The sequence below is a fragment of the Apteryx rowi genome, unplaced genomic scaffold (genome assembly GCF_003343035.1).
Source record: "Apteryx rowi isolate R43461 unplaced genomic scaffold, aptRow1 scaffold_67, whole genome shotgun sequence".
Classification (NCBI taxonomy): domain Eukaryota; kingdom Metazoa; phylum Chordata; class Aves; order Apterygiformes; family Apterygidae; genus Apteryx; species Apteryx rowi.
Genome location: NW_020450949.1, coordinates 901,281 through 917,159, shown reverse-complemented (window position 1 = coordinate 917,159; position 15,879 = coordinate 901,281). Strand labels below are relative to the sequence as shown.

The following is a 15,879-nucleotide window of genomic DNA, read 5'->3' as shown; positions in this document are numbered from 1 at the left end:
CCCAAGTCTGAGCACAGACTAGGCTTGGCGTGAACTCTGTCGCTTTTTTTCCCCCAGAAATTGATAAGGATGATCCAGAACAAATTACACAGAGGCAGATATCAAATATTTCCACACAAGCATGTTTTCAAAGCAATATGACACACCAGTCCTGGCACTCCCTTTCCTCAGGGAAGAATCAGAGGCTTACTTAGAGGATGTGGCATGGAAATTATTCTAGACATAGAAAACAAGATATGAAAACTGCAAAAACAAAAACCACAAATGAATCTGGCACACTTGGGAGCTAACTGCTAACTGCGCTTAACGTCATGCACATTAATAGAACAACCCACATGCGAAGGAYGGGACGTTACAGAAAACAAAAACCCCCAGACGGGTGGGTATGAGGCAAGTAACTCCACCAAAACGACACCTGGCGACGACATCCCTGCCCATCCAGCCTCTGCCGGCACCTTTTATCTTGCTTCTAGGGAAGTTTTGTGGAATTTAATATTAGACTGTTAAAGATGGGCGTACCAAGATGCCTCCTGCCTTGCCCACGGGGCTCCGAGACGCTCCGCATTTACCTTGCACATGATGCACGTGGCAAGGCTGCCCTGCTCTTGCGCTGTGAAACCCAAGAACTCCTCTGAAACCCCGGCACAAGGGCGCTGACACCGCTGCACAATGCTGTGGGACAACCGGCCAGGACCCCACAAAGGGCCAAAACGGAGAATATCCCCCAGGAGCTGCCTGCCTCACGCCTGGCTGACACGGCACAACGCTTCAAACGTGCTGCTGCAGATGTGTGGCTGGGAGGGCCATTTTACGGTCCTTGAGATGCAGCAAACTACCACCACCATTCAAGGAGGCAACAAAAAAATGACACCGTACATTTTGAATGTATTTATTCATTCCACCTTGTCACTTGGCTGAACTGTAATCACGTTGCTACAAGTCCCCTGACAAATGAAACGATGCAATGTTTAGCAGAGAGTAATAAGCGTAGCCTTACCTCAGGTGGAAATGAGAACTGCAGAAGAAAATCTTGGAAACGGCTAAATATCTATTGATAAGAGAGAAAACATCTTGCTTGCCCATTGTCCTTTGGCTTTGCTCGTGGCCCACTGAAATTTGCCACTTGAATTTCTCTGCCAGAGAGTATCTGCTAGAAATCTCAACCTACCGGTCACATACGGTCCCAGAGGCATCTGACTGTAGTTGACAATCCCACCTGGTCCAGGACCTCGGAAATTTGGCCCAAAGTTGTTGTTGTAGATCTGGGAGGAACCAAAGGAGCCCTGAAGAAATGAGAGAGAAAAGCTGCTGTCCTGGAGTGCAGATGGCAGCCCAATTCTGCCGGCATGCTGGCCAAACCCCAAGCTTCCTGCCTCCTCCCCTCTCCTTCACCAGGCCAAATTCCCATCGGATCTGTTTGCTGGCCACAGGACTGGATGCGCTCAAAGGGTGTGAGGAACAGCAGGAGAATTTGGGACAACACGCGCACAAGGCAGGGCTGGCAAAGGCCAGCATCTGCACCCCTCGCCCATTCCTCCCCAGCACCATCGCCTGCTGTCCCACTGCAAGACCCCTGCAAGAGGCTCCCYGCGGACGGGCTCCGCTACCAGAGCCAGCCACCACCCGCGCAACGTCTAAGCCGCCGCCAGCGGTGTGTGCCGCGCGGGCCGCGGCGCTTCGGCCCCTCTCACCTGCTGGACGGCGGGGTCGCCGCCCCGGGTGGTGAGGCGGCTGAGAATGCTCCGCTCGGACATCTGCAGCCGGGCGGCCACGGGCGGTATCCTGGAGAGCATGGACGGCAGGCGCGTCACGTCGGCCTTCATGTCGCTCAGCAGCTCCTCCAGCTGGTTCAGCACTGCAACACGCACCGAGCGGCGCTGAGCCCACGGGCAGGCGGGACAGAAAGCGCCCGCGGCAGGAGCGAGCTGAGCGCGCCCAGAGGTGGAAGCACCCGYGGCCTCCCAGCCCCGGGGAGGACGCGGCTCTCGGCGAGCGGGCAGCAGAACRCTCCAGCAACCAGGAGCTGCGTTTGCGGAGAGCTGCAGAGCCGGCGGCCCCGGKGCGGCCAGGCTGGGAGCTGCTGCCGGCACAGACGCGACTCCACCAGCGGGCACCGGCCTGCCGAAGGACGGGTTCCCGCAGGGGCTGTACCTCACCAGCCCCCTCCTCATCACATCTCCGGTGCTGCCTTCCTCCCAGGCTCCCTAGGAGCCACCCCTGCGCAGGCAGGGCATCCTCCCGAGCCCACCCGCACAGCCCCGGCAAGCCGTGCCTCTGCCCACAGGCACCAGCGCCTGCGTAACTCACGCCTTGGGCCAAAAGGAGAGTCACTGAAACGTTTTCTTATTTTAGAGCAGTTCCACCCGCACGTTCCTGTTGCTCGCTGGCCCGAAACACACTCTGAGGCTGGCCTGGAGCCGTGCAGTGCCATTAACTCCGGGCTTCAGTCCCAGCCATCAGGTTGTGCCATTTTGTCTTTTGTGGGTGCATTTGTCAGGGAGCTCAGCGGGAGAAGGGAACGATAAAGCGGTTTCCTCCCTACTGTGGCACCTTATAACATACCACAATCTCCCCAGTAAAATGTATTCTAGGACATAAGCCAAATGAATGAAATGACACTAAATAGGTCTCTTTATGCTCATCTTATATCCCCTCAAAAAGCTCAGACCTTCTGTGGCTTTCTGGTAAGAGCTTTGCAGCAGACCCTCCTGCAGGACACACCTTTGTGCAGGACGGCATTCGCAGGCTTGTTCCCAGCAAGGGATTCTTTGGAGAGATGCTGGTGGCTCTCGGCAAGGCACTCCACTTCAGCCAGACGGGCGTTCAATGCCATGGCCGGGTGATTGGGGTCTTGAGTCATGTTGAGGTAGGCAGCCCTTCGCAGCTGCTCCTCTATCACCAGGGCCTGCTCCAGCAACTGAGAGGTACAGGAGAAAAAGGACTCAAGACCCTGCACCAGTGAAAACCAGTACTGCTCTGAAGGCCCTGTTCACACCAGCAGAACCTTTGGCCTGCCATCCTCCCCACCTGCCTGACCCTCAAGAGCTCCTGGGGAGCAGAGTATTTTCTCATCCCAAGTGCAGGTCCATTCCGATGCTGAGCATTCCCCACCTGCAAGGCTGCAGCAGGTCATTTTGGCAGCACTTCCACGCTCTGCAAGTGTCAGGAGGGGGAACAGCATTCAGTCTAGTCCACTCCTAGACACAAGCCCAGAGCTACCTACTCCAGTAAGCCCTGATGACCAGCCTGGCCCTGCGCACCACGCTGCAGAGCCTGTGAGCTCTTCCCCTTCTCCAGCTGTGCTCCTCAGGGAAGGCCAAGTGCCTAGTGCTATGGGAACAGGCGTGGGAGCCTGCTCTCCTCCAGTTACCATGAAAACTATACAGTTGCTTCCTCCTCTTGTATCAGACAGTGGACTCTATCGTCACCTCGGGGCACTGCTCTAGTCTCCACCACTGCTACAGACTCACCAGTCCTGGACCTGCAACTCACCTTGAACCGCCGGGCAAGGAACTTGTTCTTCATCTCGAGGTAGTTCCCCTTGTGTATCTCCGACTTGAACGGTTCATTCAGAATGACATAGCGCGGGTCGTTCTGGATGTCCTGCCAGCGGGCATAGCCGTGACTGGGTGCAGGGAGTTAAGGGAAGAACTGACCAGCTAACAGCATTTCTGTCACCCTTCAGTGATATGGCATCTCCAAGCCCCCTTTCCTGCTACAGCACCATCACCCGACCATCGCACCCGCTGCTACKCTCCTGCCTTGCAGCACAGCCTCACGGCTTTCCCACTGCTCTGTGGAGGCCTCCCTCAYCACGCAGCCTCCCCCCAACCTGATGCTTGGAGGGAATCTCCCACAGATTTAAAGGATACGTGACAATTCCTGCCAGCAGCCAGTAGTCGTGTCTCCGGTGCCAGATATCATAGATCTTGCCAGAGGAGATGGCAGCTCTTTCCTCATTCTGCCACAGCGTGTGCAACTCTGTAGAAGCAGAACAGAGACAGCCTGGTCAGCCAGCAGAGCTGTTGGGGACATCATATTGTCACCGAAATCGGGAGGAAAAACTCCTTAACACCAATGTAGCATTAAGAAGCAGGCATTCTCTTTATTACGGCCTTTTGGTAACACTATGAGCACATCAGGCAGGATTAGCCATGAGATTTCCCAGGCAGCCATTGGCACAGAGCAAAAAAGGAGACATTTGGCTGTGAAGCTGTAAAGGGATCACRCTAAAGCACTATCAGGTTTGTAACCTCTTTAAACGATTGTGCAGATTCTTGCAAAGGTTCTGAGCTTTCGTGCATAAGCTCTGCAGGAGTAACCAAAGCCTTGTCTCTTCCTGTTACCTGTAAAGCCACCATCAGCAATGTTGAACATGAATCTGAAGTTTGCATTTCTCTCATCCTTCTTTCCTTCCTCTTCTTCCTCTTTTTCACCATTTTGTTGAGTCTCATTTTGCTCCTTCTCTTCCACCTTGGCATCCTCTGCTTGGCAAACACAAGAAATTATGCCTGTCTAATCCTACTTTGCCAAAAAAGACTGAACGGTGTCACCATTGCCCTATTAACTGCAGGAGGAACTCCCCTGCTACAGTCATCGTCCAAAAAGCCACCAGCCCACTCACCAGGAGCCGACCATCTGCCCCTGCCCGCAGATCCTATTGTTTTCATCACTAGTACGGGCAGTGCCCACTACAACGGGGTTCTTTTTCCTGCTCGGGGCTTCTAAGCATCACCGTTATGCAAGCGTTAAGTGCTACAAGTGCTGACAGTTGTCCTCACCACAGCCCTGCAGGCACACACTCCCTCTCCTCCCCAGCCACACAGCGGCCTGCCTTTAGAGCCCAGTGCCCGTCAGAGCACTTCACACCCCTTCTCTGAGCAGGTCTGCTTGCACCTTACCTGGTTTGACTTCTTTGTCCTCCCCTTTACCTGCACTGCTGTTCAACTCTGACTTTTCCAAAGGCTTCTCTTTTTCTTGAATTGCCTCATCTGCAGAATAGAGCAGGACTATGAGAAAAGCTTAACAGGCAAAATGCTGTTCAGAGAATAACACCTTGTATGTCTGGATTGACCTCCTCCTCCTCTTTTAGTCTGAGGTGATTATATAGTATGGACATTCAAGCTGTTTCAAAAACTTCGGACAGAATACTCCTTTGCATTTTATCAAGAAAAAATATTTAGTTTTTCCCTGTTCCTTATTTCGAGGAACATACCACTATCAACAGAAAATGCCCCACGAAATGAGCATTTCCCATAATTTACTTTGTTTTGATTTGCATGTTATATGAAAATAATACTTCAATATTATAGCATGGATATAAAGTATGCTGTTTAGATAATGACAAAACATTATCAATCTGAAAGTCCAAGTCAAGGGCTTTTTCAGAAATTTCTTTCTACAGGACATTTTGACATTTAGGTTTTCCGTTGCAATTCAGAGAAAAGACAGACCAAAACAATATCCAAGTGCCAGAACTTCCCACCAGCAGGAAAGTCTGCTCATCAAGAGTGCTAGTGTATCTGAGACTGTTATGGTACGTGCTCTGATGTCYGCACAATTCTAGCTGCAGAATTTCTGCAGTACAAATCAATGTATCACAGCCCTCACGGAAGTCCCAACAGCTGCTCACAGCGGAGCCTGCACTTGGGGGTCACATTCACATGAGCCACACAGACTCACCTTTCACCAGAGGCTCYGGAGAAGGCTCGGCCTGTCCACTCTCTTCTTGTTTCTCTTCTGTCACTTTCTCTTTGTTTTCAGAGCTTTCTTGATGTTCTTCTCTTTCCACCTTCTCAGCACTTGCAGGCACCTTAATTTGCAGTGACCACACTAGATTAGTCCAGCACTCAAYGGGATCTGGTTTGTTTCCCAAGAAATGCTGCAGTGTTTCCCAAGAAACCCTTTCCGCATTTCTGCGGAAGCTGCTGGTCAGTGGTGCAGGCTTAGGTTCACGACCAAACTTCTCACCACAGTACTTCCACAATATTTTGCATGTGTGGGGGGGTGCAGTCTAGTTAGCCCCTGTGATAAAGACTGCAGCAACTCATGGGAGCACAGGGCTGGGATGTTCACACGGACTGCTGCTGCTGGCCTCATTTTGCAGATCTCAGCTGCTGCACAGCTCCCTGAGCAGTGACACTGTGAAATGTCTTTAAGGGGACAGGCTGGAGCCCAGGAAAGGAGGGAGCACAGGCGGCACTTYGCCCTGCTCTGTCCCTTTCTCAGTGAGCACGCCGAGTGTCTAGGCAAACCACGAGAAGGCCTCCCAGAGGAGATGCTGAAACAAGCCACCCTACCTGGCTGTCAGACACCTTCTTGGACTTCTGCTCTACTTGATCCTTTTCCTCCTGGAAGCCCAGTTGTGTTTCTATTTTATCTGTAACAACAGCAAAGTAAGGAAGCTATAAGCAGGTACCCCAGAGCGCCACCTGCACAGAGCCAGGCATAGGCAGATACCTGCAAAATCTTTTGAGGCCTTGGCCCACCTCCCTTTCCTTAATAAGCCAAGACCAAAGCCACAATCACCTGGCACATTTACCTGMGAGAGCAACGGGCCCCGTGTGCATATGCGCTGGGCTGGCTGGGACAGGCGTGTTAGGGTCTGAAGAAACAATCTCACTGGACTTCTTGCTCTCTGAGCCTTCAAGAATCAGATCTGGGGTGCTGTACTTCCCATTGACGTGCTCAAACTCCTGGACCTGGGGCAGATGCACATTGACAAGTCAAATGCAGGGCAGATGACAGTACAGTAAGGTAACAGCAAAGACAGTCCGCTCTCTCTGGGCTTTTCTGTGCCTGCCACCCTGTGGCGGCACATTTTCCTGAGCAGCAGTCAGCAGTGTCCACGCTAGTGTGGACTGTCTACATCTGCTCTGCAGACTCCTGGGTGCTAAGCTCGCCAGCCAAAGGACACTACAAGTCAGTCTCTCTTTGCCAAGGACAGCAGACTTGAGGTTTATTAGGAAGTTCCCCACGCTCCAGCAGGCCTGCTACTCCTGTGTTTACTTTGCAGACACAAGGAAGAAATACCGAGTTAGACTGTGTATGTGGCTCTGTGGCCAGGATGTGACAGAATGACAGCATGCGAACGACCATGCCAGTGCTTACACAAAGCCTCTGCACGCATGCAGGTGAACTGTAACCGACTGTCGGGAGTGCTCATGCAATTAGTTTACAGCCCTGGCCCCCAAGTGCTTCATGCCTCCATATGAAAGCTCCTAGCTTACACTCTGCTGAGACCCCAACAATGTGGCCTTTCTGCTCTCTTCCTTTTCCACAGGACATGTTCTTTCCTGCCTGTCCCATTCCCTAGGCTGCAATTTCCCTCTTCCTTCACAGCAGAGCAATAGTCATTGCTCAAGACACAGCATAAACCAAGCACTGTCACCTTCAACATTTCCACTTTTTCACACCAGGATCAACTCCACTATCACCTGAAGGTCTTCCTAGGATAAGCCATAGTGTCTTACTCATTAGTACACATACTATGATGTGGGGGACCCAATACTGACGAAAAAAGAATCTTGACAGTGGATTTGGCAAGTACTCCATCACTTGCAATCTGTGAAAGCCCAATTCAGCAAGATCCTTARGTAGGCATCTCGTTTCATACACCTGACTAACTGCTGGCGTCAGTGGGGCTCAGCACATGCCTTGGATTAGCCACACGATTTACTAGCTGAATTCAGTCCCAATCAAGACCGGATGTCTCTCTAAAAGACATGCTCTGGTTCAACGACAAGATGCTGGGCACAATGCAAGACTTGGCAAGTGAAAGTCTCTGGCCTGTACGGTACAGGAGGTCTGAGTAGGTGACCATAATAGTCCCATCTGAAATGAAAAAAAACTATAAATCTAAGAATTTTTGCAAGTTCAAAGCACATGACTTTTTTCATGATTTTTCACCAAGTGTGCACTTCTACCTCCAACTGATCTAAATCACTAAAATACCACATGCAGGTCTGTGGRGGTCCCACTCAGTCCAGCGCAAATTAAATCCTTGAAGAGTCTCTTTTCCTGACATTTCYAGTCCAGTTCTGCAGCTCCTGCCTCTTCAGACTGCTTTAAAAGCAGATTCACTAAGCAGCAGGATCACCACATCCACCCTGTCAGGGACATTTGMCACTGATTCTGAGACTCACAGCTCTGTGGGGCTGAACATGCCTCCAAAGGCACTTCTCTTTTTTGCCATTCAGACTATTAAACATCTGCTCATCCTATGCACCTCCCAGTAAAGAAGTGGCAAGATTYGAAAGGCAATTTGCATTATTATCACATATATGTTTATGACAAAAATGAATGTACGCTGAGTCTTGAAGATTCAGTAAAGGGATCCCTGGCAAGGAGGCATTGAGCAGTTAATGACACTCATGAGTGTCCAGAACATACCTGAAATGGCACATTTAAAATTTTACTCACCCACCTTCTTCCTTACTAGTGACATAACTCCTATCCTAGTCAGCACGTGCTGGCGTGACAACCCTTCCCGGGGAACACCATCTGCAAAGGTTTCAGCACCATCTGCTCCAGGTTCACACAAGTGTCTCATGAACAGAGAGACGTAAGCCCTGCAGAAGGAAAGAGCTTGGCGTAGCATCCATGGACTCGCTGGTGAGCAAAGCACCCATATTGCCTGCTCTCACCAGTGTGCAAGGGCAGAGTCTTATCACCATTCACAGGACAGAAGAAGCCGCCTACAGCAAACCATATGCTCTGCTCCCTTTCTATTCATTTTCATACTATTGGTCCAACGCCTTGCTGGTGGTATAAATGACAAACATCAGTTGTATAACAGCAGCAAGGAAGACCATGTTGTGCTAAGCTCTGCACACACACAATAAGATAGAGCCTATCCTCAAGAGATCGCAGTCCTAACAACGGACTTTAGCACATAGAAAAACCATTCAAATGAAACAGGTGAAGCCCCTGCAAAAAGAACCCATGGTGGGGGTTGTGCAGGCATTTGGGCTGGGTTACTGCTGCCTACCTGGCTGTGTCAAAGCCACAGCCTTGGCCTTGGTCTGAGGCCTCCTGCTTCTCCCTTCCCCTGTGGAACACAACCAAGGAGATAGTGACATGGCAAAACTTATGTGAAAACAAAGCAGCAGGGTGATCAGAGTTTGTCCTGAGTGTGTAAGTGGTCACAGCTGTCAAACGGAGCCTAGGACAGACTTGACTGTGCCTGCCCGAGATCCTCATACCTGAACTCTTTCTCACTCTTCCCTCGCAGATCCCGGACCAGCCAGTGAGAATTGAACGCATCCTGGGGGGGCATGCCCCAGCGCATGATAGCATTCAGGAAAGCCTTGCGCTGACGGGCGTTGAACCCAAGAACCTGCAGGGAGCAGAGGGCGTTGCCACGATCACAACGCGGCCTCAGAAAACATGCGGCATCTCAGAGCCTCACAGCTGTTACAGGTGCGCTGAACCAGGCCTAAAGGGCCGGTGACCGGGCACAAACGAGCCCAGCCCATGAGCCCAAGGCAGTCCTGGCACAACTCCGCTGGACGTGCTCTGGCTGCCGCTGGCGGTGCCCCGATCTAACAACCACCACTCACCTCAATATTCCCCCCGACTCTTGCCAGCAAAGGAGGGAGAGGCTTGTCTCGGTCACTCTTCAGCTGTCTCCGTGATTGTCTTCTGCCACCTAGAGTCAAGCAACCTAAGTGGTGAAGGGGCCCAAGGATGCCCAAAGCGCTAATGCTGATGGTTCTGTGCCCCTCCACAGGTGCTGCAGAATCCCCTGGTCCTCTGCCGCCCCTCCTGCGATACCCTGCAGGAGAAGGCACTGCCACCACTGCTTTGTCTCCTGTGCTTCACATCACAGAGTGGAACGAAGCTTCTTGCGCTCCCTCCCGATGGGACACAGACCAACAAGCAACTGCTATGAGCACAGTCTAGGGGTGCAAGGTCCTTTTCACCCATCACGCTGGCCTTCCCAAACCAGGGGCACTCTTCCGTGCTTACCAGGCAAGGGGATACCATGCCTGTTACACCCTGACCCTTCTATCACAAGAAGCAGACCAAGGTCCTGCAATGGCCAGTGGAACAAAACAGCACGTCGTTCTCCCTGCCTGGGAGACTCCTCACCTGACTGAGCAAACGCGAATGCCTCCCCTGAGAATGGAAGCCCAGAAGCAAGCCAGTCCCTCCAACCCAGGTGTTTCTGCTGCCTTTGAGTGCCAGCCACCTGAAACCACAGGCTGCCACTGCGGAGGAAGGGGAGGGGGTCCTACAGAGGGAAATACTGGAGAATATTAAATGCATTAACTCACTCTGACCTTCTGGTCTTTCTTCAAAGTCTTCATCCTCATCCTCAGAGCCAATGGAGTACTCGGACTGGTTGTCAGAGAGCTCATCCTGCCACTCTGCAGAGAGCGAGGGAGGTGAGGTTAAGACAGTGCCAGGGCAGCAGGAATCTGCACCGGTGCCCAAGAGGGACATGCAGGACAGACAAGAGGCTGCGCCTGGGGCAAACACGCAGGTCACGCAGTGCTACTGGCACCGAGGGCAAGGCAGCAAGAGAGGAGGAAACAACAACCAGGAAATCACATTCTGAAGTGTTCCAAAACAAGCATTCTCCTATACAGGAAAAAAAAATCCCTTTTAAATATTTTGCCCACAGACCTGTTTTTCCTAAACCAATGCTATTTCCTGCAAAAATAGACTTTACTGACCAAAAAACAAAAGAAACCAAAACAAAAACTTTGAAAATTTTCTATCCTGGAAAATTCAGGCATCTGGGGAATACAGATCAGGTCCATGCAGTCTACCAAACCCTGGAGAGAAACATCAAACAGACCACATTACAGCCATTATATTCAGCACGGTCCCTGTTTGTGCCTGCTTTTTTTGACAAGCAAACGTGCAGGGACTGCTGCCCAGCTGCGAGCCCCTCATTCTGGAGCGGAGCGGCAGAAACCGTACCTTGGTCCTCTTGTGAGGCATCGTTGTAATTGACCTGCTTGCGAATTCTCTTCCCTTTCCCTAAGTTCCTGGCCAGATCTTCCTGCTGCTGCTCATAGTGGTGCCGTAGCAGCTTCTCCCAGTAGTCAGGGTCTACATTCTCCTCCTGCTTGATGATCTCACGTTCCACCTCCTCCTGCAAGGCAAAAGACAAGAGACTTGAGATCAGGCAGCCACAGACCTCCCCACATCACCCTGCTGCCTGTCCTTCCACTGCACTCCAGGGAAAGAGGGAGGCAGGGCACCGAGTCACTTGCTGGCAAACAAGATCTTGGGACATGCTTCGACTGCCAGCGGTTTGCTGCCTTCGTCCCACACTCCTTGTACATACACACTTAAGATTCAGCCCCCGGGTTTTTGCCCAAATGTACTGACCTCAGTGCAACCTCCCAGCCAGACATCTGTACCCAGAAATAGCTCCAACACCACTGCCATCCATCCTGCCCTGGAGTGCCTATGCTCACATCTAGGGAAAAAGCTTACAGATCTGCAGACATTTCCCAGAATAGCAGCCTACTATCAGCTTGAGAGACAGATGAAGGAAATAAGTCAGTTAGCTACTGGAAAAATAAGCTACAGCGATACAGTACATAAGAAGCACCATGCCTGTTCCTAGACTCCAGGGGGAACTGCCCTCAGAAGGACAGAAGGACTTCATGCTGGCGGGAATATCGCATCCTGCAGCTGTGGGAATAACTAGAAGAGAGACGTCGCAAGGAAGAGACTCAAATCCACACAGTACCTATCAAAGCGGATGTCTCACACTTCCTCAGGTTCCCATAAAACCTAGCCCAAAAGCACCCGGAAATCCTTAGTGCATCCATCCTCACAACAGCCCACTCTGGTTTCCTCCTCTTTCTGAGGGCAACGGAGGCCCAGGGAAACCAGAGCCCCACTGAGAGTCTGTCACAGGGCAGAACTGTACTCAGCTCTCTCATACCCAAAGCTGATGCTTTGAGGATGGCTGTGAGGCAGACAATTTGAATTTGGACAAACTGCCTTGCCTGGCAATGAGCCTTTCCCCACAGGCACCAGGCAGAGGTCTGATTTGACGAGGTCCTGTGTCAACACGTACAGAGCACAGCTTGCACTGCTGATCACACAGGACTAAGACAACTTTGCTTCCGCTGCCTACAGCCAGTCCCCATCAGCCCTGGGTTCCCTGGGTCTTGAACAATCTAACGCAATCCTGCCGGTTGCACTGTCACTGCTACCATCGACACAGAGCAGGGAGGAGTCCTGCCTTGCACAGAAACACTTGCAAAAACGAGAAGCAAGGAGGAAGAAACGCAAACAGAGGGACATACAAAGAGATGCAATTAGAAGACATGATACTAGTCACATTACCACACCATCCTCTTCTCTCACAACATACTGGGCCACTTTAAAGGAGCTCAGATACTCGTTCATGTTCTGCAGTTCTGTGTCATCAGTCGCATCCTGGTTCCGGTCCAGAAGCTTAGAGATGGCAGCATCATCATAGTGAATCACACTGCTGTCATCCACATCCTTATTGTCACCTGGAGGGCAAAGTCAGGGAAATGGAAAAGCAAATCACCACGCTGTGGAGAGCAGGAGCCACAACAGCCCACTCCCAGAGCCAGGTGAGCTCAGGGTGGATGCAGGGCCAGGGAGGGGGGAAAGTCGCTCCAACAACTGGGGTTACAAACCTGGTGGGGTGCCACCGTGCTTTTTTTTCATGCCAGGAGTCACTGCACCGCCTTTGGTTGACAGTGTGTCAGAGAAAGGGGTGACCGCATCCGGCATGCCAATCCGCTGGCCCTGAGACATCATGCCTGAAAGTGGAAGAACATGAGAAGGAGCCCTCGCAGCTCAGAGAGGGAGTTGTCTTGCTCAGAGCATCCCCAGCCCCTTCCTGACCTCACCTTCCACATCATCCTTAAAAAGCTCTTCTGTCCCAAATTTGAGGATGTCATCCAGCTCTTGCTTGGTCATGGAGCCCGACTTTGAGCCAAGCCCTGGACGGACCACCAAGTGGGTGAGCATCATCTTCCTTTTGGCCACCTGAGTGATGCGCTCTTCAACAGAGGCTCGTGTCACGAAGCGGTAAATCATCACCTTCTTGTTCTGCCCAATGCGGTGAGCTCTGCTGAACGCCTGCGGGCAGAGAACAGTGCCGGTAGAGCAGCCGCCAGAGGCTTGTCTGCAGTCTGCCTCGCTCCGGTTTTCAGCAAGCCGGAAGGAGCCCCTCTCTCCCATAAGCAAGGGCACCGATGCCAAGCGCTCGGCGCGAGGCTGGGAACCGCTCCCCTCGCTGCCGAGCACAGCGCCATCTGAGCAGGCCGGGTTTCTGTCCCCTGCAGGCTGCACGGGCAGCACGGAGGCACCACCACGGGCAAGGCTGAATTCAACATTCAGGCTGCCACAGGCAACGGAGCAAGAGAGGCTCCTCAGAGCCAACCTGAGATGCTCTGAAGGAGTTCTCCTTCCCTCTCTATTGACTACAGGCAAGCCAGCTTCCCAATTCAGGCCTCTCTCTGAAGTATCTGAAGGCAGGCAGCATGGACAGGTTCCTCCCAGGAACTCTCCGGCTGCAGATTCACCAGGCCCTAACTTCTCCTTCACCGTCCTGCACCAGCATATCCCCCTGCCTCGGCCTCAGGAAAAAGAAATGCTGGCAGAAATGGATTATAACAGTGTATGAAACTTCGGAGAGAGAACCTTTTCCTGGTTATTCCCTTCTCTCGGCAAGGAAGCAGGGGACAGAGGGGTATTTCTTTTCACTTTTCCATTATTTTTAGGGGCATTCGATGCTCACCCACTCCAGCTGCTATTTCCCATTGATGGTCACCATTAGCTAGGGATCCACCATGGGCTTTTGGAAGCATAAATGGAAGTTCTCCAAAAGAGGAAGGGACACCTGGTTATGAACAAGCAGCAGGAAGAGGTGAGAATCCCATGGAAGAAAGCCAGTGTTCACATGCCAGACCCCTCCTGCACCACAGACAGGACAGAGCAAGGCCAGAGGACCCAGGAAGAGAGATCCTAAACAGAATCATGCCCTGTAAATATTGCAGAAAATGTCAGCAACCCGAGAGAAAAAAATTGATTTCGGTCTACATTGGGGATCAAGCTAGTATATAGGACGTGCAAACACAGGGCCCAGCCAGAACGGTACTTACTATACTGGAAGGAAAAGAAAAAGTAATAAACCTGGATGTCATTGTGGGGATTCCAGTCAGAATCATAAATAATGACTGTGTCGGCCGTAGCAAGGTTTATGCCCAGACCACCAGCGCGGGTAGAGAGGAGAAAGCAGAACTGCTGAGCACCAGGAGCTGAGAAAGACAAACCCACAGGCAGCAAAAGGTGAGACAGAAAGGAGCTTGGCTTACTAGGAGATGTGCAGCATTGTGCTTTAGTTATAAAACTGTGGGAACCATCAGTCTAAACAAGAAAGCAAGTGGCAGGGAAGGCAAGGAGCAAGAAGTACATCATTCCCTGGAAATCAGTTCCTGGAGAAAATACAACTCCAGACCTGAAGGGGAAACTCTGCAGTCTATTGAGACCTTTGAAGGAAATGCATGAGTCTTTCAGACTAAGCAGCCTGTCTTTAACCCACTGGAAATTTATTGTGTGACACAACTGAAAAGGCTTAATCACATAGTAAAAACAACTCAGTGCTATGCTCAGAAACTCTGGTTTAAAAAAAGCTGCTTAACAGCATGCAGCCCTCGCCCCCGACTGCCTACTCTGCAAGCGAGTGTGGGATTCTTTGGACACAAATGGCCTCATGCAGCAGCTGGCTGCGTGTTGCAAATTCACCTCGCTGCACAGAAGAGATTTAAGCCCATCCTGGAAAGTCTTTTGAGTGTTTTCCCTTGGCAGCGACCAAGAGAGGTACTGTAAAAACACTTCCCTCGGTCTCCCACAGCTGCATCAGTGAGCGACAGCAGCTCTGGAGAGAACAACGCAGGCTGGCTGCATTCACAAGGGAAGAGGGGTGAGAAATTAGCTGGATTCATAGGCTTGTTCCTGCCGCCACGGCTGCACTGGGCACCGCTTCCTCACCGGGGAAACCCGGGCTCAGCCCTGTTAGCAGGGGTAAAGGCAGGATGGGCCGCCCGACCGGCCCGCTCTCGAGGCAGCGCTTCCCAGGCAGCCAGAGACCCCGCGCTTCACACAGTCAGTGGCACCGCRGCAAAGGACAGTGCAGGAGCCTCCCCGCTTCTCCTCCTCCCACGCGCTCGCACCGGGTCCTGGGGCCGCACAGCACACTCTGCCCGCGCCCACGCGCACGCTCGTCAAGGGGGGAGAAAAACGAGTACCATTAAACCTGTCTATGGCTTCCTGGCGCAGGCCTCCAGTGATGCCCCCGTCTATCCGCTCATACTTGTAGCCTTCGTACTCCAGGAAATCCTCCAACAGGTCCAACATCTTTGTCATCTGCGCAAGGCAATCCTGGTGTGAGCAGCTCTGCCCAGCCCACACGGGAGCAGCACCGAGGCGCCGTCTGCGGGGAGACCCCTCTCCGAGCACGGCTGCCCGGGGACTCGGAGATGCCACTCCGAGGGAAACGCTCTTCCCAGCACACAAACAGCAGACAGACCTCGGCTCCCCACCTCTCACCACGTCCTCTGGGGAACGCAGAGCTGCACACCGGCACTGCCCAGGCCCCAGGCTGCGCCCGCGCTCACAGCCCAGAGGCACAACGCGGGGCCGGAGTCTGCTGCAGGCAAACGGCAGCAGTACTGCAGACAAGAAGCTGCCCCGAGACCACCGCTTACAGGACATCTAGAGGCAGCTCTGAGGCTGCATTGCAAACACAAGGGAATTATAGCTGAACAGCCTCACTGAAGTGGAACACTGCTACTATTATCTCCTTTTTATCRATAGATAAAAAGAAGTTTTAAACATTAAAGGACCTCTCTCAGGAGAGAGCTGGAAAGG

At 52.2% G+C, this 15,879-nt stretch overlaps 1 protein-coding gene across 1 annotated transcript in view; it reads right to left on the bottom strand.

The window, feature by feature from the left end:
• The window catches only part of CHD5 (chromodomain helicase DNA binding protein 5), a gene marked incomplete at its 5' end in the record, with an annotated part of 48,991 nt that overhangs the window by 4,070 nt on the left and 29,042 nt on the right, over positions 1-15,879 (bottom strand). Inside the window, 20 exons of the mRNA XM_026085605.1 lie at positions 1,169-1,283; positions 1,692-1,855; positions 2,722-2,917; positions 3,493-3,625; positions 3,873-3,981; positions 4,347-4,484; positions 4,902-4,991; positions 5,683-5,812; positions 6,300-6,379; positions 6,542-6,701; positions 8,426-8,570; positions 9,204-9,337; positions 9,561-9,649; positions 10,278-10,370; positions 10,930-11,104; positions 12,316-12,488; positions 12,639-12,764; positions 12,855-13,086; positions 14,143-14,267; positions 15,258-15,375. Coding sequence (XP_025941390.1) covers positions 1,169-1,283; positions 1,692-1,855; positions 2,722-2,917; positions 3,493-3,625; positions 3,873-3,981; positions 4,347-4,484; positions 4,902-4,991; positions 5,683-5,812; positions 6,300-6,379; positions 6,542-6,701; positions 8,426-8,570; positions 9,204-9,337; positions 9,561-9,649; positions 10,278-10,370; positions 10,930-11,104; positions 12,316-12,488; positions 12,639-12,764; positions 12,855-13,086; positions 14,143-14,267; positions 15,258-15,375 — 2,725 coding nt within the window. The remainder of the gene's footprint in view (positions 1-1,168; positions 1,284-1,691; positions 1,856-2,721; positions 2,918-3,492; positions 3,626-3,872; positions 3,982-4,346; positions 4,485-4,901; positions 4,992-5,682; positions 5,813-6,299; positions 6,380-6,541; positions 6,702-8,425; positions 8,571-9,203; positions 9,338-9,560; positions 9,650-10,277; positions 10,371-10,929; positions 11,105-12,315; positions 12,489-12,638; positions 12,765-12,854; positions 13,087-14,142; positions 14,268-15,257; positions 15,376-15,879) is intronic.